The 25,338-nt window shown below is 42.1% G+C and overlaps 1 protein-coding gene across 1 annotated transcript in view; it reads right to left on the bottom strand.

Moving 5' to 3' along the window:
- Window positions 1-25,338, bottom strand: part of abhd12 (abhydrolase domain containing 12, lysophospholipase) — a 120,485-nt gene that overhangs the window by 19,534 nt on the left and 75,613 nt on the right. Inside the window, exons 7-10 of the mRNA XM_078230210.1 lie at window positions 18,318-18,447; window positions 13,972-14,009; window positions 11,653-11,732; window positions 5,882-5,964 (exon numbers count right to left, since the gene is read on the bottom strand). Of these exons, the coding sequence (XP_078086336.1) occupies window positions 5,882-5,964; window positions 11,653-11,732; window positions 13,972-14,009; window positions 18,318-18,447 (331 nt within the window). The remainder of the gene's footprint in view (window positions 1-5,881; window positions 5,965-11,652; window positions 11,733-13,971; window positions 14,010-18,317; window positions 18,448-25,338) is intronic.

The following is a 25,338-nucleotide window of genomic DNA, read 5'->3' as shown; positions in this document are numbered from 1 at the left end:
CTCCAGTTTCCTCCCACAGTCCAAAGATGTGCGGGCTAGGTGGATTGGCCATCCTAAATTGCCCCTTAGGGTCAGGGTGACTAGCTACGGTAAATGCTTAGGGTTGTGGGGATAAGGTCTGGGTGGAATTGTGGTTGGCGCAGACTCGATGGGCTGAATGGCCTCCTGCACTATAGGATTCTATAATTTCCTTCTCTAAAGGGCATTAGTGAACAGGATGTTTTTTATGACAACTGATGTTAGTTTCATGATCACCATTATTGAGATTCACTTTCAATTCCAGATTTTTATTAATTGAATTTAAATTCCACCAGCTGCTATGGTGAGATTTGAACCCATTTCCCTTGAGTATTAGCCTAGATTACTAGCCCAGTTGCATTGCCACTGTGCTACCTTCTCCCCTGCACACCCCATCCTAAGCTACCCTTTCATCCCCATTGTCTTTGAATGTGTGTTGCCTCCTAAATCTGTGCCCATCTTTCTCAGAACTCCATTTCTGAATGCTTATCAGGTTTCCTTCCATAGTCCCAAAATGGTTCTCAGAGTCACAAATAGCATCCTATGTCTGTAACAAAGACAAAAAATCCAACCTCATGCTTCTTGGCTTATCTGCACCCTCTGATATGGGTGATCACAACATCATCCTCCTCCAACTCCTCTTCCGTTATCCAAACTGGTTGGGATTGCTCTCACCTGGTTCCATTCTAATCGTACTTGGTGTATCACTTGCAATGGCTTTTTTTTTGTTCCAGAACTATTATTTGCCATCTCCCCAAAAGGATCAATCCTCAGCGCTCTCCTATTTCTTATCTACTTGCTGAAAGCAGAGTTTTCACATATACCCTGAGAATACCCAGCTCAACCACACTAGTATCTCCCCAGGATTCCTCCATATTATCAGACAGCATAACCAACGTTCTTGATGAGCACAAATTTTCTCCAATTAAATGTTGGGAAGACTAAAATTACTGTTCCTGGTCCCCGCTCCAAACTCCGTTCCCTAACTACAGACTGACTGCTCCTGGCAAAAGTCTGAAACTAAACCGGTCTGTCTGCAACCTAGAGATCATATTCTATCTCGAGATGAGCTTCCAATGACATTTGCACCACCACACGACCATTTAATCTCCATCTTTTAAAGTCACCCAACTTCAGTCCTGGTAAGCAATGTCTTGATTTTAAAATTCTTATCCTTGGTTTCAAACCCATACCGGCCTCACCCTTTCTTATCTTAAGCTCCTCCAGCCGCAGAACCCTCAGAGATAGCTGAGCTTATTTAATTCTGGTCTACTTAACATTTCTACTTCAATTGTTCCACCAATGGTGGCCACACCCTCAGATGCCTGGGTTTGGAGTTCTGGAATGCCCTCGCTCCCGACATATCTCCTCCTCTCTACCTCGTCTTCTCCTTTAAGATATTAAAGGGGGTAAATGGGTGTTTTTTTGATTGGTGATCAGTGACTAGTGGTTTGCGTCAGGGATCAGTGTTGGGACAGCAATTGCTTACGATTTACATAGATGATTTGGAGTTGGGGACCAAGTGTAGTGTGTCAAAATTCACAGATGACACGAAGGTGGGTGGCAGAGTAAAGTGTGGGAGGACGCTGAAAATCTGCAAAGGGATACAGATAGTCTAAGTGAGTGGGCAAGGGTCTGGCAGATGGAGTACAATGTTGGTAAATGTGAGGTCATCCATTTTGGTAGGAATAACAGCAAAATGGACTATTATTTAAATAATAAAAAATTGCAGCATGCTGCCATGCAGAGGGACCTTGGCGTCCTTGTGCATGAATCAGGGAAAGCTGGTATGCAGGTGCAGCAGGTAATTAAGAAGGCAAATGGAATTTTGTCCTTCATTGCTGGAGGGATGGAGTTTAAAAACAGCGAGGTTATGTTGCAGTTGTATAAGGTGCTGGTGAGGCCACACCTGGAGTACTGTGTACAGCTTTGGTCTCCTTACTTGAGAAAGGATATACTGGCACTGGAGTGGGTACAGAGGAGATTCACTCAGTTGATTCCGGAGTTGAGAGGGTTGGCTTATGAGGAGAGACTGAGTAGACTGGGGCTATATTCATTGGAATTCAGAAGAATGAGGGGAGACCTTATAGAAACATAAGGTTATGAAGGGAAGTTGTTTCCACTGGCAAGTGAAACTAGAACTAGGGGCATTGCCTCAAAATAAGGAGAGCTGATTTAGGACTGAATTGAGGAGGAACTTCTTCACACAAAGTGTTGTGAATCTGTGGAATTCCCTGCCCAGTGAAGCAGTTGAGGCTACCTCATTGAATGTTTTTAAGGCAAGGATAGATAAATGTTTGAACAGTAAAGGAATTAAGGGTTACGGTGAATGGGTAGGTAAGTGGAGCTGAGTCCATGAAAAGAGCAGCCATGATCTTATTGAATGGCGGAGCAGGCTCGAGGGGCCAGGTGGCCTACTCCTGCTCCTAGTTCTTATGTTCTTATTCCTTTAAATCTCTCCCTTTGACAAAGCCTTTGGTCAATTGACTAAATATTGCTCATCACGGTCTTATTTTACTATATAAATAGGAGTCATTTGTTTGTTCTTTGTATTGTTTGGCCTACAGTAATTGACTGACACACTGACTTTCAAAACAAGTTACTATTCTTTTTAAAAGTACAAAAACAAGCAAGTTTATGCGTCTCAATGGAAAAATATGCATTACGAAAACTGATAAAAATAAAAGCATCCATGCCAACTAGGGCAAGCGATGGTTAGTTTTTTTCACTTCACTCAGGATGAGTTGCTTTGTGTAATCATATGGTATTAAGCGAATGGGAATTGAGTTCATACCGTCACAGAATTTTGTCTCGCTGGGGAAAACATGAATATTAGCTCTGCAAGCCTGTGTTCAACTCTCACAAGGACTATGTTTCGAGTTTGCTCACAAATAAAACTACAATTTTTAAAGAGCTAGATCAGGCACTATGGTCTAAATGGCCTTTCCCATTTCATATCATGCCTTCCCTCCCCTCCGCCCCCCAGCCCAACTCACCAACCCCCTCACCCACCCCCAACCTCCCTGTCGCACTCTTTGACATGACGTTTATTTTTCAGTTTCTCTCAAATTTCCTTCTCTCCTGAGAAAGGATTTAAGAAACTCTCTGGTACCTTACTCGATGTTAGTCGTGGCTCAGTACAGTTCCAATCGTGATTTGAAGCTTTACTCCAGCTTTGCGATTTTGTGCTGACACTCTCGTAAGGTACTGTGAGAGTGCGGCACTGTCAGAGGGGCTGTCTTTCAGGTGAGATGTTAAATCAAGGCCCCCTCTGTCCTCCCAAGGTTCACATAGCACCATTTCAAAGATATGCGGGGGAGTTTTTGTCCCAGTCAAAAATCAATCCTCAACCAACATCGCTAACAAGATTATCTGGACATTAGAACATTACTGTTTGTGGAACCTTGCTGCATGCAAGTGGGCTGCCGCATTTCCCCACATGATAACAGTAACTACACAGAGGCGCTTTAGGATGTCCTGAGATTTTAAAAGGCCAAATTAAAACAAGTCTTTCTTTCTCACTCAAGGAGTGAGCCTCAGCATTGAGGGCAGCAGGATATTTGCCTATTGCCAAACATATCCTCACTCGATTCCAGTGGTAGCCAATAAATATTTATCAGGCTTGAAAACTTGACCAAATTCCTCTTTCTAACTCAGGTACTCGTGCTAACTCCCAGCAGAGATCTGCTACCTGAGCAGAGTTCAGAGATCTTTTAGGTTCAGCTGCTTATTTATCATCACTCACTGACGGCGGCGGGGTGGCACAGTGGTTAGCACTGCTGCCTCAGTGCCAGGGACCCGGGTTCAATTCCAACTTCGGGCAACTGTCTGTGTGGAGTTTGTACGTTCTCCCCGTGTCTGCGTGGGTTTCCTCCAGGTGCTCTGGTTTCCTTCCACAGTCCAAAGATGTGTGGGTTAGGTTGATTGGCTATGCTAAATTGCCCCTTAGTGTCAAGGGGATTAGGAGAGTAAATATGTGGGGTTATGGGGATGGGACCTGGGATTGTCGGTGCAGGCTCAATGGGCGAAATGGCCTCCTTTCTGCACAGTATATTCTATGAGCCATCAAGTAAAGTCTGCGTTTATTTTAATATTTAGACTGCAGCCCCAATTCCTGTGAGTGAGGCAGAGTCAAACAAACCGTCCTGTCTTTAAGGATGCCTCCTTGCACTATCTTCTCAACCGTCCTCCAAAAAAGAAAGAAAGAGCGGCACGGTAGCACAGTGGTTAGCACTGCTGCTTCACAGCTCCAGGGACCTGTGTTCGATTCCCGGCTTGTGTCACTGTCTGTGTGGAGTTTGCACATTCTCCTCGTGTCTGCGTGGGTTTCCTCCGGGTGCTCCGGTTTCCTCCCACAGTCCAAAGATGTGCAGGTTAGGTTGATTGGCCATGCTAAAATTGCCCCTTAGTGTCCTGGGATGCATAGATTAGAGGGATTAGCGGGTAAGTATGTAGGAATATGGGGGCAAGGCCTGGGTGGGATTGTGGTCGGCGTAGACTCGATGGGCCGAATGGCCTCTTTCTGTACTGTAGGGTTTCTATGATTTCTATGATCTCTCAACTTTATGTGATGATGGAGGATAAAAACAACAGTTCCAAAGAACTGTCTACTGCTGGAGAGGTTTCAGGGCAGGAGAAGCATCATTTACTGGAGGGGTTTTTATAATTAGAATATACACCGAGGTAAAAAAAATTGAGGCAACATTAAAACGCCTTTGATGTAGTAAAAACAGGGACACTACTGATGCACGGCAAGGTGGCAATTGGCCAAATCCAGACTAAAAAAAATTCACTCAAGAATTTTTGCTCTGGAAAAAATAAAAAACCAAGGATTGCTTGCTGAGCAAAAATTTTCAGCAATGCAGGAACTCGGGAAGAAAAGATCATTGACTGCTGAATCTTCAGAGATATTTAGTTGATTTTTGTATTTTATTGCTGAAAAAAATTAATGTTTAAACTGGAAAATCGTGACAGGCAAATATTTCAAAAATGTCACCAAATTACATGGAAAATATAATTTACTGAGTAATCAGGTTAAAACAACAACCAGAACTGGTTGGAATATTGTACAATTAGCAACTGGCTTCAAATGGATGCAAAAGAAAAAAACATTTGTATTTATGCAGGATCTTTCATATCCTCAGGATGCCCCAAGCATTTCATTGTTAACAAAGTACTTTTGCAGTGCAGTCATTGTTGTAACGTAGGAAAAATGGCTGCTAACTTGGGCAAAGCAAGGTCTTGCAAAAAGCAATTTGTTCTTTCACGAACAGGGTCATGGGTACATTTATGTTCACCTGAGGGGGCAGAAGAGTCTCAGTTTAACTTCTTATCTGAAAAACAATACTTCTGACAGGACAGCACTCCCATAGAACCATACCAGAAAGCATCAACACTGTAGCACATCTATTAAAATCGGTCTGATTATTATGGGGGATGTCACAGGAAATATAGAATCTCTACTGTGCAGAAGGAGGCCATTCAGCCCATCGTGCCTGCACCAACAGCAATCCTACCCATGCCCTATCCCCATATCTTTACCCTGCTAATCCCCATGATGCTAAGGGGCAATTTATCATGGCCAATCAGCCTAACCCGCACATCTTTGGACTGTGGGAGGAAACTGGATCACCTGGAGGAAACCCATGCAGACACGGGGAGAACGTGCAAACTCCATAAGGACAGTGACCCTGAGGCTGGAATTGAACCTGGGTCCCTAGTGCTGTGAAGCAGCAGTGCTAATCACTGTGCCCCCCAAATATACTTATATAAATTCCACAAGGAACAAATGGTATTGGAAATAGCCAAATATTCTTTTCTGAAAAACAATACTTTGAAGTGCCCTTAAAAATAACTGACTTACTTCTCATCGCTTGGGAATATAATACCACTCTCGGTGATTGGATCCAGGAAGAACCAGTCAAAGCCGGGTAGGTACCTATAGATCTGAAATATCAAGTCAATAAGTATGTCAGAATGTTGTAGTGCGATCTCTGAATGTTACATCACCTGCACACAGAAATCAATGATCACTGTTACAACACAGTGCACAGCACGCCATACTCAAAGGACAAGAGAATACATTGATAGGTTAAAAAGTTGGAAGCTACAATTCTGCTGTTGTCAAAATAATGCTACTCCTTGAAGGGTCGGTAGATTTAAACATGCCAAGTTTCAAACAGATTTCAATAGTTTGCTCACAAGAACGGTGTCAGCTTTTTTCTAATTTTTCTTTCCTTATCAGTATCTTCCTACTACTTCATTTTCTCCCCTCAACTCCTCAGCCTCATTTTATGGCATTCTCCATTTATCCGCTTTCCAATTTCTTCTTATTTCTGCATTATTTTGTAGAGGCTGATTGCCACAGGTTACTGGAAGGAACACTGGATGGATCTTGGTCTTTATAGCCTAGAAATAACTGGGTTCCTTTGTTAACTTTGCTTCCCTGCTCTCTGCCCCACTCCCCCTTTCCAATAATCGCATTCCCAGTTCCCAGCTTTGGAATGCTCATCTTTTTCTTTTCTTTAGTCTCGAGAGTCATCAAATCCCTCTCCCAACTCGTGTTTGAACAACTGCACAATTACAGTTTCTTTCTGCAGGACTCAAAAGTACAAGTCCCAAGAGGAAAACAAGACACCTGAGCTCAAAGTTGATGCTTGGGGGGAAATACTGAGGAGAATAAGGTTGGAAAGGTTTACTGTGCAAAATGTTCAAAAATATACTTTCAACACAAAACAAAATATGGTACAATAATCTACATAAATAACACCACATGTACACACATGTAAAATATAATCCATTGATCAGTTTAAACCAACAACCAGAAGCTGCTGAAACATTCTGTAATCAGCAATTGGCTTCAGATAAATGAAAATATCTTCCCATCAGTACCAAGACACGACACTGCAGTATATAAAGGCATTTGGGGAGGAGGAAATGACTGGGGCACTTAGGAAGAGAGGACAGACTGGGGAGCTATGGAGCAACAGCCTGCAAATCAAGATTAGAGTTAAAAGTTGTTGAATCATGCATGTGCTTGGATCTTCCTCAACCTGTGCTTGGGATGAATCAACAAGAAATAAAAGCTTGCATTTAGATCACAACGTGACAGATCTCAAAATATCTCAAGAACTTCATAAACAAAGACTGACTTTGAAAACGAATGACTGATGTTATGCAGGCAAATACAGCAGCTGGCAATGAATGCTGGCCTTGCCAGCGGTGCTCACATCCTAAGAACGAAAACAATGCCATTTTGCAAGCCTATTTGAAGATTTTTGTTCTAGACTTTCAAATACTGGCATGAGGTCTTGGTTTTCCACCTGAATCCTGCGTCAGACAAATGGGGCTTTAGTTTATGATCAACCCTGAATGACAGCACCTGTGACACTCATTTACTACATTGGACTGGAGCACATTATGTGCTCAAAATCAAAAGTGTTGATTCAACTATTTGGGCAAGAGAATTCTCCAACTAAGCCAAATTCAAAGTCCTATTGCAGTTTATATTTAATGGTGCCCAAGAACCAATAACATTCCTCAAATCAAACTGATGGTCAAATACCAACTCAATTTGAAGAATATATCATGGCAGCAGAGCGCAATCATTATGAGCTGTTCTGTATTAAACAGGAATGTCATCATTTTATTCATAGTTCCATAATTGCATTCTCACAGCCAGAATACTGGGCAGAATTCTCCCAACCAGCCTACAGTGGGTTTGGCAGTAGGCAGGCGCGTGAATCCAGTGGGAGCCAAAAAACTTTGGAAACCTGCCAGTGTAAAATCCCACTGCAATTCTCCCAATCGCTGGCAGATGGCGGAGACACAATGTGCAACTCATGAATGCTCATTTAAACAGCTGCCCATTGCATCCCGTCAGGCCTTCCAATCTTGCATCACACCAGCGAGAATTTACATTGGCGTCAATTGTGAATGAGTGGTGTACACAAGGCGGCCCTCAGTTCACCAGAGACTTTAGGGTGGGTGCCACAATGTTCTGCCATAGTGCTGCGCTGCTCCTGTTGCACTGTTCACCACTGCCGGGGCAGACGGGTTCCTGCCTTACATCTCCATGCCGAGCTGCTCTTTATGGTTATCACCGTGCTGCTGGACCCATGGACCCTCCTGTATCACCAAGTCAGATCAGTACAGTGCCTGGCGTTGGGGAGTCCAGGGTTCTCCCTCCCCCTGGTGCCACACAGCAGTGTCTATCTGGACAGGACTCAGGCAGCCATCGCTGCACAGGTTCAGAGTTCGACTGGGGGTGGGTTGCAAAGTGAGGCTGGGGATAGGCCATGTAGCCTTAAGGCGACAAGGGTGGGGGCAATGTGGAAGGAGGGCTGTATGTGGAGGGGGAGGGCTGGGCATGGGCTCATGATGGCATGAAGAGGGGCAAGGAGGTGGATGAGGATGAAGAAAATTGGAAGGCAAAGGGAAGACCAAGAGGAAGGAAGCTGGACCCCAACAAGGCTGCATGAAAAGCTCACAAAGGGCGTCAAAAGGATACCACATCGTTTACTGCAAGGAGATTCCAGGTGCAGTGAATAGATGTCCAAGTGGAGGGTGGGTACCTCGCTGGTGATGGGCTCAGCGGGAGGGTTGTTGAATCAAGAAACCGACTTCTCCTTGAGGCTGCTAGCTTTTCCCTCTGGATTGCTGACATCCTGCACGGTCTGGTCAGACACGTTGGCTGGAGAGAGTGATACGAGTGTGTTGGACTGGTGTTTAAATATGGTAAGAAGTCTCACAACACCAGGTTAAAGTCCAACAGGTTTATTTGGTAGCAAAAGCCACTAGCTTTCGGGGTGCTTGCTGTCCCTTCGTCAGGTGAGTGGGAGTTCTGTTCACAAACAGGGCATATAAAGACACAAGCTCAATTTACAAAATAATGATTGGAATGCGAGTCTTTACAGGTAACCAAGTCTTAAAGGTACAGACAATGTGAGTGGAGAGAGCGTTAAGCACAGGTTAAAGAGATGTGTATTGTCTCCAGACAGGACAGATATTTATCCCCACGACTTGCCTGGACTTGCAAAATCTCACTAACTGTCCTAGCTGGAGACAATACACATCTCTTTAACCTGTGCCTAACCCTCTCTCCACTCACATTGTCTGTACCTTTAAGACTTGGTTACCTGTAAAGACTCGCATCCCAATCATTATTTTGTAAATTGAGTTTGTGCCTGTATATGCCCTGTTTGTGAACAGAACTCCCACTCACCTGACGAAGGAGCAGCGAGCACTCCGAAAGCTAGTGGCTTTTTCTACCAAATAAACCTGTTGGACTTTAACCTGGTGTTGAGAGACTTCTTACTGTGTTTACCCCAGTCCAACGCCGGCATCTCCACATCATGTCTAAATATGGTGCCAGGACTTTTGAACCCACTGGCTGGCAGCAGGTGATGAATCAGTTGCCGGCCTGCCAGGTGACTCGGAGGGAAAAATACTTGTGCATAATTAATTAACGAGGTTCCAAGCATTGAATCTGGCGTGGGATCCCGCTAAATACATCTGCTGTCCCACAAAGAGTCCTAGTTGCATCTTTCAGCTTCTCTCATTTTGCCCGGGCAGCCACAATGCTGGTTGCATCGACTTATCATCGACTGGCCTTAGGTCTGTCCCTTCTCCTTCTTCCTGGCAATCCCATGTCCATTATCCCGTTTCCTTTCTCGATGCAACAAATGACTATACTGTTTCAATCTCTTCTCAGCAACTTCCTTCAATGCTTCAATAATCTTCGTTGACCTAGCTTCATAGTTGTAATAAATAACAGTTGCCATCTGTTGCCATTTGGAAGAGAACAAGGAAACCCGAGTAGCTTAAATATTTTATTACCATTAAATAAATGCTTCTAATAAAGATACAATGATCACGCAGGATTCAAGGTAGAATAGAGAGCTAATTAAAATAGGTGAAGCACTTTTGATGGACAATGGTACCTCAGTGGCAGAATAAAACCAACTGAATCATTCATTACAGCTATTAACACATGATTCAGCATGATTCTTTCTGGTGAGAACTGAAAAGATTGACAGCTAACTGCTCCCAAACGTCAGCCTACATTTCTCTAATATACTTATCTAATAAAATAATATATTTATATATTTCTCTAATATATAGATCGGCAGCATGGTAGCACAGTGGTTAGCATTGCTGCTTCACAGCGCCAGGGTCCTGGGTTCGATCCCCAGCTTGGGTCACTGTCTGTGTGGAGTTTACACGTTCTCCCTGCCTGCGTGGTTTCCTCCGGGTGCTCTGGTTTCCTCCAACATTCGGAAAGATGTGTTGGTTAGGTGCATTGACCCGAACAGGCGCCGGACTGTGGCGACTCGGGGAATTTCACAGTAACGTAATTGCAGTGTTAATGTAAGCCTTACTTATGACTAACAGATAAACTTTATATTTAGATGGCTGTATATCTACTAAAGCCTAAACTGAGGGTTGATTATTGGACTGTCCAACAACTTAAGATATTATTAGAATCCTGTGAAATAATATGGTAGAGGTGGTGTTATAGTGGAGTCTCCAGCAATTACAACAATATGCCTTCATGTAGGACCTCGTAACATAATAAAACATCCCAAGATGCTGCACAGGAACATTATTGGACAAAATCCTACTTAAGGCCACATAAAGAGATAGGAGGACTGATGATCAAAAGCTTGGTTGAAGAGGAAGGTCTTGAAAGGAGGCAAGGTAGAGTGGTGAAAGCATTTAGCGAAATAATTCTAGAGCTTAGGGCCTAATCAATCTCTCTACTACAAGCAAACCAGAAAATATATATAGGAGCTTTAAAAAGTGCTTTCTTTCATTTTCTTTGAACACTTTTGATCGTTAGTTATTACGATATTGGATATAGGAAAAAGAGCTGCATAACGGAGTTTTAAAATCATCCAAATGAGTAACTAAGAACATGTTGGTTTCAAATTGACATGGGAAGGTGGTGTTCCACAAGAATAGAAATGTTGGGTGGACAGAAGCACAACGGCAGGGTGATCGAATGCAGGATGCCATGTCTTGAACCTCCCTGGAATGCAATTCAACTGGATTTGGAAACCCTTTGCAGGGGCTGTTGAAGGAGCACTTTTTACTGGGGTATTGCAGTAATTGCAGCAAAAGACCTGTGGCTGTTTGGAAGCTGACTCAAATTCTGGAAGGTTGCAAGGAGAGATGGAGATCAGAGCTGAGCAATGACGTTAAAATATGAGGAATAAAAACAGTAAGCTTGGAGCTTGAAACAGACAAGGCAGGAAGACCGAAATCTGCCCATCATGGCTCACAAAAATAACAAAGTCATTTTTATTTGTGAATCCAAAAACCACATTTCCTGTGGGGAATTATTAGTCCAATTCAAACTTTAGGTCCCTTTTTTGATTCATTCAAGGAATGCGAGCTTTGCGGTCTAGGCCAGCATTCATTGTCCATCCCTAATTGCCCTCGAGACAGTGGTGGTGAGCTGCCTTCTTGAACCGTTGCAGTCCAGTTCTGCAAGGAATTGGAATCAGGATTGGTGTTACTGTGGCGATCAAATGATCTATCCGTACCAGTAAAAATGGGGCCTCATGCATATCTGTGGTGCATGGAAAATAATTTGTCCTTTTAACAACATCATATCACCTACAGACCACCTACCAGTGAAAAAGGGTGGCTTTTGGCTTCCTCCCGAATGTTCGTGAAAGGAGATTCCAGTATTAGAGCATCTGGCGGGGCCTCTAAGAATGAAAGCAGTCATATGTAACAAAATTAAAAGCACAAGATCAATATTTTAGAATCATACTGTAATAAATTGAAAATTAAACAACATTCATTGGCTGTACATTTCTCAAACCTTCCTGTGAAACTAACATCTTCAGTAATAGCAGAGTTTAATTTTGCTGGTGTACATTGCAGGTGTACATTGCAGGTGGAAAGGCTGTTTATTGAGAGTAGAAGACTCTTTCAGTGTTCAACGTATTACACAAGCAGGTCTCAACACTTCCACTGCCATTATACCATCAAAATATATTACAGCATTTGAAAAGCTTTGCACTTCCCATGCTTACCCCACTACCCTGCCAATGAACAAATAGAAATAGGTGCAGGCATTCAGCCCCTTGCATCTTTCTGCCATTCAATTAGATTACGGCTGCTTTGTATCCCAAATCTGTTTACCCACCTTTGTCCTTATCCAACAAAAAGATTATTCATCCTGGCCTTTTGAATATGAACTGATCCAACAACCCTAGTCTTTTTGGGGGGGGGGGGGAACGCGTTCAACATTTTAATTAACTTTTATATGAACAACAGGTTCCTGATTTCATTCCTAACTGACACCTTTAATTTTATTATGTCCTTTGTTAAACTCCCCATCATGGGCCATAGTTTATCCACTATTTTAAAGACCTCAATTAGGTAACCCCTGAAACCTTCCTGAACTTGAGAATACAAACCAAGTTTATGAACCCTGTCTTTGTAATTTAATTTTTTTAACAAGTCCTGGTATCATTCTGCAGCCTTTCCAAGGTCAAAATATCTTTCTTAAGGCCTAAAACAGAAACTCGTTCTGCTGGTGTAGTCCGACTGAGAGGATGTACAATAGAAGTATAATTTCCTCACACTTGAAATCCAAAGTTCCTGAAATAAAAGTCAATTTCTTGTGGTTTTTTGAATGCTTTTTGCAATTTGTTTATGCGGACACCTAAATGTTTGGTACTTTTCCAGTAACACAGTGTACCCAATCACAAGGTCAAGAGCAAAAACCTCCAGAGTTGCTGCTGATCCCCGAATAAATGAAGTTGATACCATTTAGTTGAACATTGACATTTAACACTGCAACTTAGTGGGGTGGTGGGTGGGAAACAGTGGCCAGGAAAGACTATGTAACTTTGCTGAATTATATTTAGCATTGACTCATCATAACGTCAAATCCATAAAGCAAATCATAAAAGAAAATGTAGAGTTCATCAAACCTATTCCCTCGAGTGTAGCAGATACAAGTTGTATTGTCACAGCCTTCTCTTACTTAAATTTCTTGGAAGAGGTGATTAAATTCATAAATCTTCCAGGAAAGAAAATTTGTTAACTTTGTACGAAGCCTTGAATAATGTGCTTCATATTGAACCATTAATCAATCACTTCTGCTGAATTCATTACATAACCTCCAATCTCATTTCTAGCTGGATAATAATCCAACTATTTTAAGGGAGTGCAAGGTTTGATCACTAATTAACTTTGATGAAAGTTAATTTCACACATTCCTCAGCCTTAGATTATATAACATAGCTCTCAGCATATAAATCAACCACTGAAGCCCTCCATTGTTTCAAAAACGGAGGTTGACTTATATGCTGAGTATAAAATGTGAGCTATCAACGTGGGTGGACACCATTTTGAAATGTGGTGAACAAACATAACATTGGTAATTATTATTGTGATATGACAAGAATACAAATGAGACACGTTGGGCAGGATTCTCCTGTCTTGTCTATGGCGGGACCCCTTCTGAGCGAGAATGGAAAATTAGACCAAATTCCAGCTAAAATGTCACTCACTTTCAGCGGCACCGGAAAATCCCATCCGCGAACGAGGACAGATGATTTAGGGCTTTAGTTCAACTTGTATGCAATCTACATTAGAATACTATATAGAGTTTTGGTCTTTGTGTTACAAATTGGACACAGAAGCACAAAGAAAGATTTACAAGGACATTACCAGAATGGAGAGAGTACAACAATCAGCAAAGTCTGAAACACAGTTCATAAGAATGTTGCTACTTCATTTACAAACTAAATTTTGTAGCAAGCTGAGCTGATTGATTAGTTTGCGGTCTTGGAACTAATGCTGAGTTACTCATTCTAGAATGCATAGGGTTAATTTTTGCAATGCTGATTGTTGCAAGTATAGATGCAATTTCAACAAGAAAAGCAAGGATGGTTGCAGCAATTTAACCAACAAGTTGATGAAGCACTTTACCTTTTTCACACAGATGCCGTACAACGTTTGTGGCAACTCTGCAAAGAGAGGAGAGAAATTATTCTCTACTTCCAGTATTAGGTACACTAGAGAACACAACAAATTAAAAATTCAGAATGTCTTTATTAAGCGAGCACGCAACAGATGTTCTATTTTAATCTGCGTATACCATCCCACTTACTAAATCATTTAACCATTCACAAATAAAATCACTTGTTAACCAATACACAATTCAACAAAAGACAAGAGTAAAGTACTGATGGTGAAAATCTGAAATAAAAATAGAAAATGCTAGAATACTGGCAGTATCCTTGGAGAGAGAGAGATTGGCTTGAGGGATGACTTGAGGGCCCTTTAATAATGTCGGGTGAGCCCCAACTCTGGGATTCCTGACCCCATTGCCAGGATTTCCTATTTTCAGAAGTGGCAGCTCCATTGCAGGGACAGGCATGTCTTAGTGCTCTGTAATTTTGGTGGAGTTAAGCCAGCTTTTCAGAGTCTTGGTTCATGGCAATTCAAGGGATGTCATGAACCATAGTCTGTATGAGGACATCTTTTGCAAGGCAAGTTCAAAAGGTCCTCCTCATGGCTGCCCAACCACCCCCCCCATGCCCTCTCATGCTCCCCATGCCAAGCTATGCTACAACCTCTATGGCCCTTCATGCATCCCCATGCTCCATGCACAATGTAGAACAAAATAACCCTATCATGACAGTAGGATTGTGAAAAAATGTTTTTAAAAATCATCCATTGATAACTTTTCACTTTCCCAAAAGCACTCCTTTTTACTATGGCCCAATAAGAGAGTCAATCATTCAGACACTTCAAACTATCAAAAGCTGAAACTGCAAGCACTTGAACCCTCTATCTTGTGTATATAAAATTGTGAAATTGATAACTCTGGCTTTCTGATCTATCAAACAACATTTTCCCTGGGGATCAGGTGTTTCAACTGGCTAATGGATTTCTGGGCTTTCACCCAAGCCTCATTCCTGTCTGAGAGCCCAGAAGTGTAATCCTGGCTAAGAACCCAGGAACCCATTGGTGCACTAAACCGATTGAGCCCTGAGAAAGATATTGCTCGATTGTCAGCGCTGGTTCGCTAATCCATGCTGTCAATTTTACAATGTTTATTTATACAAGATAAATAGGTTTGAAGTATAATCAAGTGCCTACAGTTTCAGCTCGTAATCCTTAAACTTTTTACTACAGTCCAATAAACAGTTAAAGTGGCAAATTATCAATTAATTTTTAAAGCTTTTTTTACACTTCCGACTACCACTATTATGTTCATTGGTTATTTACAGTGTATAGTGGGTGAATGGGCATTGAAGTTCCCTAGCTTGGCATGGGAATATGGGGGGGTGAGAGGGGTGGAGGTTGGAGGGCCAGTTCTTATTTTAACTGGGACAAAGTCCCACAGCACCAAGGTTTTAAATAGAGCATCTCCATACCCAAATGTCCCTATGGCTGCCTTCGAACCCTTCCCAGGTCAGCTCGACTGACTGCAGCCCACACTCACTCCCACCACAATGAAAATCCCATCCATGCAGTTACTTTCTCCCGAGGCAGGTGGGCTGAGCCAAGACTCTTCCTGCAAACTATCTTGAGGATGGAAATCCAGCCAAATGTTTGGGATGAATTACCCTTTGTCAGATCGGGAAACACTTGAGAGATGAAAGACTTTTAGGCAAGGAAGAAATAAATATTGCAACAAAAGGGTGGAAAGCAGGAGAGAATGAATAACAAAAGGGATGATGATGCAAGGCAAAAGAAGATGGAACTGTTTTTGATGATTGTTGATCAAAAAGATTCTGCTTTTCCTATTTACACCTCCGGATGCATTTTTCTTTCTTTTATTATCCCATTCTCATTTCCTTTGGGCTCACACCATCATTGTTTTGATCATTTAACCTCTCCTGCCCTGTGCTATATCACAAATCCTTTTTTTAAAAATTACCTGCCCTGCCATTGCTTTTCACCTACAGCAGTGGCTATGACCTGCCCAAGAGCAAGCCCTTTGCTCATTTCTCTACTTCTTACAGTCTTGCACTTTGCTGCCAATAGGAACATACCATTTTCAATGACCAGCTGCCTTGCTTAAAACTGGTACATCTTGAAGGACTCCCAATTCTGAAAAAGGATCACTGACCAAATGAAGCATTACCTCTCTCCACAGGTGCTGTCTGATCTGCTGAGTATTTCTGTTTCTCAATGCAACAAACTTGACTTCATCTCGTGTCACAAGGTCAAAATAATCAATCATTGGCTGCTTCTCTGTTCTGACAATTGATCATTTAAATATTATAGCATCGATTATGCTCAGTTCAGTTATATCTACTGAGACTACATTGCATTAAGATAAATAAAATCTGTATTGTGCATCTTAATATTTCAAATAACTTTTTTAAAGAAGGTAAATGTAAAATTCAGAATATTTAATTTTTTCTTTGCTTAGCTCTCTTTCATTTCCCTCGGTATATTTGTCTACCTCATGCCACATGCTGGTTTGTGGGAGGAAAAACCCCAAATTTATACCTCTCCTCAGCAAGAACAAAATAGAGGCAATATCTACGCAGACTTAGTTGATACCCTGAATGCACCAAGCCACCAGAAATAACCACTTAGTAATGCCATTTTACATGGTGATATCATTAATAAGTAATCCTACAAACATGTGGGATGAGTTTTAGATGAACCGGCAGAATAACACTGATATGTTCAAACACAGTAAGAAGTTTAACAACACCAGGTTAAAGTCCAACAGGTTTATTTGGTAGCAAAAGCCAACTTTACTACCAAATAAACCTGTTGGACTTTAACCTGGTGTTGTTAAACTTCTTACTGTGTTTACCCCAGTCCAACGCCGGCGTCTCCACATCATGTTCAAACACTGCAGTAGAAGGTAGAGGAATGTAGGGTTGTGCCTGGGATTCCCTACAATGCAACATCGAAATTGTTACTGTGCCAGTAATTTCTAAATAAAGACTATACTGTTTAAATTAATAGACCTAACTTTACCACCTGTAGGACAGGTAATTGCACAGGAATGTCTCAGAGCCTCACTCCATGTCACATACTATCATTAGCTCAAAATTCTGCAATTCCTTACCTAACAAGTGCGGTGGGAACAACTTCCCAACAGGACTGCAGCAGTCCAAGGCAGCCCACCATTTTCTCAAAAGCAATCCTAGATGCTCGTGAGTGCTGGCCTTGCTGGAGATGCCCAGATTCCCCAGGATGAATTTTTTTTTTTAAAGCTCTTGAATGAGATATTGTGCATTACTTTAGTGTTCCAACTTTTGCATGCAAGACAGTGTTGTATAAACAGATTAAAGTGAAGTACATTGGCACACAGTTGTTTACAGTTAAACCTACTGTTCTGGTGCATGTGTAAACACAAAAGACAGAATTAATTTAATTTGTATTGTGGCAAAAATACATCTTTCCACAGCACAAATTACTTCTTTCCTGGTACCCTCAATACGCTGACTTAATATTTTTGTAGGGCCCTATAAAAGGTGAAAGACGGAGCAAATACTTCACAAATTAAAAAGAGGACATCAATGTCTTGACAAGCTGGAGATATTGTTACTTTCCAAATTTAGATTGGGAAGCATCCCTCCAAAGTTGGTCTTAAGTTTTCTCATGTTGTCTTATTATCAGAGCACAGCAGGCTAATCATACCTGCGTCTGCACACTGATTGGAGTAGGATTAATTGAATAGTTCAATGTTCTTTCCCCATAGCCCTGCAAATGTTTTCTTTGCAAATATTTTACAATTTCCTTCTGCTTCCACAACCTGTGGGCAGTGAATTGCAGATGTTTAGTACCACTTTTCATTTAAATTGTACTGGCAACTGCTGCATGTGCAGAGGATGCTGGAACATATCTGGATGGCTCCAATAGGCCATTTCTATCTCTCCCTGAGACACTTGGCAATTGTAACAAATGTGCTGGTAATGAATTTTCCGTCGTAGTTATAGCCCTAAACATAATTTTCCTCAATCAAGATGGTATTGATGTAATTTTAGCCATGTGACTAACAGTAGTTGATGTTAGGAAGCGTAACGTAGCCCCAATCCTTATGCATGCATCCTCCTTCTCAAAACTTTTATTAGAATTACTGAATTATGCCAAAAAAACTTCTTAACCTCTGAAGCCCACATAAGCAGACAGAGATGGAAAGTCTGAAAATGTCTTACTCTATTGTTTTTGTGGTTCGGATTATTCTTCAAAAAATATTTTAATAAAAATAAAACAATTGCAGAAAGTCACCAAAAGCTCCTTGAAATAATTGAGGATTTCCTTACGTGAAAGCCAGCTATAAACAATTAGTTACTTACCCTGTGCCTAGTGAGTGCCCCCAAATGTAGACTGAATTCTTTCCACTCCTGGCTTTTAGCCAATTGTAAGTATAGACAGCATCTGTGGTCATTCCCCTCTCTGAGGGGGTCCCTTCGGAGTCTCCCCATCCTGGATTCAAGAGACAAACCAAGATAAAAGAGCTGTTTTACAAACTTTAAGAATCATATTTTGACATTCTTTGAATCTTGCAAGCTGGGAATAACGCCCTCCCTTTGACATTCAATGGCATTACATCACTGAATCCTTCACGATCAACATCTTGGGGGTTTACCATTGACCAGAAACTGAACTAGACCATCCAGCTAAATACAGTGGCTACAAGAGCAGGTCACAAGTTGGGAATTCTACAGAGAGTAACTCACCTCCTGGCTCCCCAAAGCCTGTCCACTATCTACAAGGAACAAGTCAGGAGTGTGATGGAATACTCTCCACTTGCCTGAATGGGTGCAGTTCCAATAAAATTTAAGCTTGACACCATCCAGGACAAAGCAAGCATCAAATCCACCACCTTAAATATTCACTCCCTCCACCACTGAAGTACTGTGGCAGCAGTGTGTACAATATGCAAGAAGCACTGCAGCAACTCATAAAATAGCACTTTTCAAACCTCGACCTCTATCACTTAGATAGACAAGGGCAGCAGATGCATGGGAACACCATCACGTGCAAGTTGCACTCAAGCCACATACCAGCCTGACTTGGCACATACTGCTGGCACCTCCCTCCCTGACTCAGTCCTCCCGGCCCTCTCCATGCAATGTTTCCATCTCCAGCCATTATGAGTCGCAATTTATCTGACATCGGTGATGATTAGTTATTCCAGGGTGCCAAAACAATCCTGTATTCCGCTACATGCATTGGCAGTTTCAATGTTTTTCATACCACAATCTGCTGCGGCAAAATTCTAATGCAGGAAATTATATAGTGTAATCGTGAACATGTTTGCAGCCTGGGAAAGAATGCAGTAGATGTAAGCAGAATTTACTGAATGCCATTTGGGTTGTCTCTACTGGGTCATATATGGCATTCTAATCCAGAGACAATTCCATAAATCTGCTTCAGCTTTTCTTCAGATCTGCTGTACTTTATAACTCAGGGCTCTTCAGTTGCTGGCTTTGATGTTACAGGCAGTGCAAATACATGTGTCGCAAGTGTGCTTCCTGCAGCATCACTAAAATTGACCTATACCATTAGCTTGCAGTGGTTCTCCTCAATTTTTATACGCAAATGTATCACCTCACATATTTCTACATTGAATTTCATCTGCCACGTGTCCACTATTTCCACCAGCCTCAACCTCGTGAAGTCCATTACTGTTTATTTATTAGTGTCACAAGTAGGCTTACATTAACATTGCAATGAAGTTACTGTGAAAATCCCCCATACTTCCAAGTTTCATGTCATCAGCAAGTTTTGTAATTTTACCCAAATTATCATTCATTAATGATTTTAGAATAAATGTCACATGCATGATACTATCAGGTATCCTTCAGTTGCAGTTTTACTCAATATTTCCTAACCTTGTTACTCATGCCCTCTAGTTTAAGTGAACTTGCCTAAAAGTTGGTCATTGCCAACATCTTCCAGTTCTGACGGAAGATCAACCCGAGACATTAACTCTGTTTCTCTCTCCACAATGCCAACCGACTAAGCATTTCCAGCATTTTCTGTCCTTACTTCAGATTTCAAGCACTGCAGTATTTTATTTCTGTTAAGTATCTTGCTTATGTCCACTTCCATTTTTAAAAAATGCATTATGTTCTGTCTCGGTTTTATTTTCTACAATGAAAACAAGGCAAATTACCTTCACATCTTGGTATGTGGCACTTTTCTCCAAAGGTGATGAGAATTGCACTTAGAATGCAAGGCTCCAATGATTCATGCAAAATAACTACTTTTGATTTCTAAACAAATGCCCTTGAGGGGGAAATTGCTTGGAAGCATTACTTGTGACCTTCATGTTCGTTAGTTAAACATTGATAGTCCCATGTGCAATGTCTTAACACTGTTTTTTCTCAAAGTAGACATGTTTCACTTATTTGTCAAATGCTTACAAGAGATTATTGAATCAGTGGAGGAGGGCCATCTATAATGTTACAGACTTTCAGAAGTTCAATATGCTGGGCTTGAAGAATACCTAGCTGAATTAAGAACTGCTTTGGTGATACAAAATGATAGTCTATAATAAATGGAAAATGCTCAGTCTCAGATTCAGCAACTGACAAGAATCTTATAATCTAGTTGCACTCTTTCCCCATGGCTCTGCAAATTTTCCTTTTCAACTATACATTAATTTTCTTTCAAAAGTTAATATTGAATTTGCTCCAGAACTCTTTCAGGATGTGCATTTCAGATCATAATTTGTTGCATGAAAAATTCTCATTTCATCTGTATCTTTTGCTAGTTACTATAAACCTGGACCCTTTGGTTAAAGGCCATTTGCCAGTGGTAACCATTTCCCCCTTTCTATTCCATCAAAAGTCCTCCATTTTGAATATCTCTGTAAAATCTCCCTTAACATTCACTGGTCTAAAGACAATATCCCATCCTCCCTAGTCTCTCCATGTAACTGTAAAGTCTCGCATCCCTGCTACCATTCATAGAATCCCTACAGTGGATGAGGAGGCCATTTGGCCCATCAAGTCTGCATCGACCACAATCCCACCCACGCCCTATCCCCATAACCCCATATATTTACCCGAGCTAGTCCCCCTGACACTCAGGGGCAATTTAGCGTGGCCGATCCACCTAACCCGCACATCTTTGGACTGCGGTAGGAAACCGGAGCACCCGGAGGAAACCCCCGCAGACTCAGGGAGAAAGTGCAAACTCCACACAGACAGTGACCCAAGCCAGGAATCGAACCCAGATCCCTGGCGCTGTGAGGCAGCAGTGCTAACCACCGTGCCACCCCACCAAGGCTCAAGCAATACTAGAGATCAGAAGAATCTGTTCTCCTAACATGACCTAGAGCACTGGAAAAGATTTCCAACAACAGTACATAGAACAGTACAGCACAGAACAGGCCCTTTGGCCCACGATGTTGTGCCGAGCTTTATCTGAAACCAAGATCAAGCTATCCCACTCCCTATCATCCTGGTGTGCTCCATGTGCCTATCCAATAACCGCTTAAATGTTCCTAAAGTGTCTGACTCCACTATCACTGCAGGCAGTCCATTCCACACCCCAACCACTCTCTGCGTAAAGAACCTACCTCTGATGTCCTTCCTATATCTCCCACCATGAACCCTATAGTTATGCCCCCTTGTAATAGCTTCATCCACCCGAGGAAATAGTCTTTGAACGTTCGCTCTATCTATCCCCTTCATCATTTTATAAATCTCTATTAAGTCTCCCCTCAGCCTCCTCCGCTCCAGAGAGAACAGCCCGAGCTCCCTCAACCTTTCCTCATAAAACCTACCCTCCAAACCAGGCAGCATCCTGGTAAATCTCCTCTGCACTCTTTCCAGCGCTTCCACTTCCTTCTTATAGTGAGGTGACCAGAACTGCACACAATATTCCAAATGTGGTCTCACCAAGGTCCTGTACAGTTGCAGCATAACCCCACGGCTCTTAAACTCCAACCCCCTGTTAATAAAAGCTAACACACTATAGGCCTTCTTCACAGCTCTATCCACTTGAGTGGCAACCTTCAGAGATCTGTGGATATGGACCCCAAGATCTCTGTTCCTCCACAGTCTTCAGAACCCTACCTTTGACCCTGTAATCCACATTTAAATTAGTCCTACCAAAATGAATCACCTCACTTTTATCAGGGTTAAACTCCATTTGCCATTTTTCAGCCCAGCTTTGCAGCCTACAACAGCCCTCCACCTCATCCACTACTCCACCAATCTTGGTGTCATCAGCAAACTTACTGATCCACCCTTCAGCCCTCCTCCATGTCATTAATAAAAATCACAAAGAGCAGAGGACCAAGCACTGATCCCTGTGGCACTCCGTAGTTGGTAATGTATCAACCAATTCCCTCAGAATGGGGGTGGATCTGGCTGGAGAACACATTTTATGCAATGGGGGAAAGCACAGAATTGAGATACATTTTGGGAGCATTGAGTGGGGAAGATGAGTACAGAGATCTGAACCACTGAGGAAAGCATGGTATGTGGTGGGTGGCGATGTGTGTAAAGACACAATGGGAGTAGGAATATCCAGTATGTGGGGGTGGGGACAGATGTTTGCTTACTGACACACTGGGAATAGGTGTGCCCAGTAGCACAAGAGAAACCAAAGTCCAGGCTTCTCAGCATGCTGTTAAGTTCTGCCTCTACAGTACGCAACCTTTGGCTGTGACAACTTCCCACCCAGATGCACCGTGAGTCACAGGTTTGGCATCGAGTCAAATGGGAGTTCAACGAAGGAGGGCACAAGAGCAGGTAAGTTTGATCACTGACCAGAGGTGGGGCAAGGTGTTTAACTCCTGATCAGAAGGACAGGGGAAGGGGGAAGAATTCCTTGTTCCTCTTGGGCCACTGAAGGGCTATGAAGACAATTGTCTTCTTCTGGATTTTACTCACCTTGCTGCAGCTGCCAGGTTTCCCCGCGGCCTGGGAAACCCAGCTGGTCACCGGTAAGCCTGATCAAGCAAAGCTGATCGAGTCAGAGGCTTTCAACCTCATTAACGTATTTAAAGTGCCAAACTTCCTTCTGCGAATTGGTTGCTCCCTCCCTCAGAAAAACCGGAAGTCGGCAGATGGGAGCTAGATTCCTGATATGCTTTGAATTTTTACCCTTTAACCTTTTCCACCCACACACAATCCCTCCTAACCAACCCATAATAATGTTTCCAGGCTCCATTGGGATTGGGGTTTGGAGGGGTGGGGGTGGGGGGGGGGGGGGGGGGGGGGGAATAGGTGAACTTGGGTGTCTTTCCCAAGTTCAGGCAACTTGCTCAATTTTTTTAAAATGCTAGCGATAAAAACAAAATGCTAAACAAAAAATGTTTTTTAATTGAGATGATTGACAAGCTCACAAACAGTCTAAACATTTCGCAATCTGAATACTGAAACTCAGTCTCAGTTTCTCCTGGAATACCAAAGTTGTTTTGTGTGAAGCAGTGGGCTCTGAGCACACACAAGTTGGACACCAGACTGCTGTTTCTGCATGCCAACTTCAGAAACAGCATCAAGTTGGCAAGACCCAAAGGGAACATATTGCACCTGCATTTTGCATTTAAAATTTACTAATGTTAAGGTTTATTATTCAAGTAATTCATTGCATAAGCTCAATAGCCCAAACCCCTCCAGCATTCTCACCACAGAATACAAGTAAAGCTGCCCACATTCTCTATACGGGGCTTGCGCAGAATAGAAATAAGGATCATTAATGACAAGTCGGCATGTTAAGCACAATAATTGCAATCACATTAAATACAGTCCTTTGCTAAAAATAACACACTTATACATACAGTTCTAGGCACACTTGGAATTCTATCTAAACTTCCGGTTAACGGCTTGCCAAATTCCCCTGCAGATAACAACTAAGCTTATGCAGAACCACGGAACTGATGAAATGGTCTGCAAGGGAGGACGTGATGGTAAATTAAATTATATTCATATGATTAAGAGGAGAGTACAGTTTTGTGTCTGTTTGAACTGAGTGGTGTATGTCAGAAATATTTATTTATCCTTTTGTGAAGCACAAAAATGGGCAATATTTTAAATGACAGTGCAAAATGAAATCTAAAATGTCACAATGGGGCAGAGGTTAGCCGAAAGCTGCAGTGCTTTGGCAAAAATATGCCTCAACTAGTGTAATTGATAGACTGCAAGTTTATGAGCTTATTATTTTCAGGTCAGAGTTATTTTAAAGCTGGTATTCACCAGTATAGAATAAATGGTTGAAGCTGGCATTATAGAATCATAGAATAATACAACACAGGAGCCCATTTGGCCCATCATGTCTGTGCCAGCTCTTTAAAAGAGCCATCGTTTAAAGAGTTGCACTTCTCTGCTCTTTTATCAATTTCTTTTTGATTTAATTTGTCACATGTATTAGTATACAGTGAAAAGTATTGTTTTGTGTGCTATACAAAGCATACTATTCATAGAAAAGGAAAGGAGAGGGTGCAGAATGCAGTGTTACATTATAACAAGAATGTAGAGAAAGATCAGCTAATATAAGGTAGGAACATTCAAGAGTCTGATGGCAGCAGAGAAGAAGCTGTTCTTGAGTCGGTTGGTACGTGACCTCAGACCTTTATCTTTTTCACAATGGAAAAATGTGGGAGAGTACGTCCAGGGTGCATGTGGTCCTTGATCATTTTTGAAAGTTATATAGAATCTGCTTCCACCATCCAGTGTATTCCAGATCAAAACAACCTGCTGCGTAGAAAAATGTTCTTCATCTTGCCTCTGGTTCTTTTAACAATTGTTCTCTCTTCAGGTTACCAACACTTCAGTCATTGGAAATAGTTTCCTTTTATCTATTTTCATCAAAACCCCTCATGATTTTGAACATTTCTACTCAATCTCCCCTTATCCATCTCTGCTCCACAAGAGAACAAGCTCAGTGGTCACTCCATGCAACTGAATTCTTTCATCCCTGATACCATGCTAGTAAATCTCATCTACATCCTTTCTAGAGCTTTGACTAAAAAGTGTGGCTACCCAAATTGGGCACAATATTCCAGCTGGAGCCTAATCAGTGTTTTATAAACGTTTGGCATAACTTTGTTTTTCAGCAGGATTCTTACCGGAGAGTGAGTCAGACAGACTGCCTTCTCAGCTGCTCTGAACCAGCTCTGGGGCAGGGGAGGTAGAGTTAACCACAATTCCTCTTTTTATAAAGCCAAGGATTCAGTTTGCCTTTTCAATAGTCTTTTCAGGCGGCACGGTAGCACAGTGGTTAGCACTGCTGCTTCACAGCTCCAGGGACCTGGGTTCGATTCCCGGCTCGGGTCACTGTCTGTGTGGAGTTTGCACATTCTCCTCGTGTCTGCGTGGGTTTCCTCCGGGTGCTCTGGTTTCCTCCCACAATCCA

The sequence above is a fragment of the Mustelus asterias genome, chromosome 15 (genome assembly GCF_964213995.1).
Source record: "Mustelus asterias chromosome 15, sMusAst1.hap1.1, whole genome shotgun sequence".
In the NCBI taxonomy this organism is placed as follows: Eukaryota; Metazoa; Chordata; class Chondrichthyes; order Carcharhiniformes; family Triakidae; genus Mustelus; species Mustelus asterias.
The sequence above is the reverse complement of the archived record's forward strand: the minus strand, read 5'-3'. Positions and strand labels throughout refer to the sequence as shown.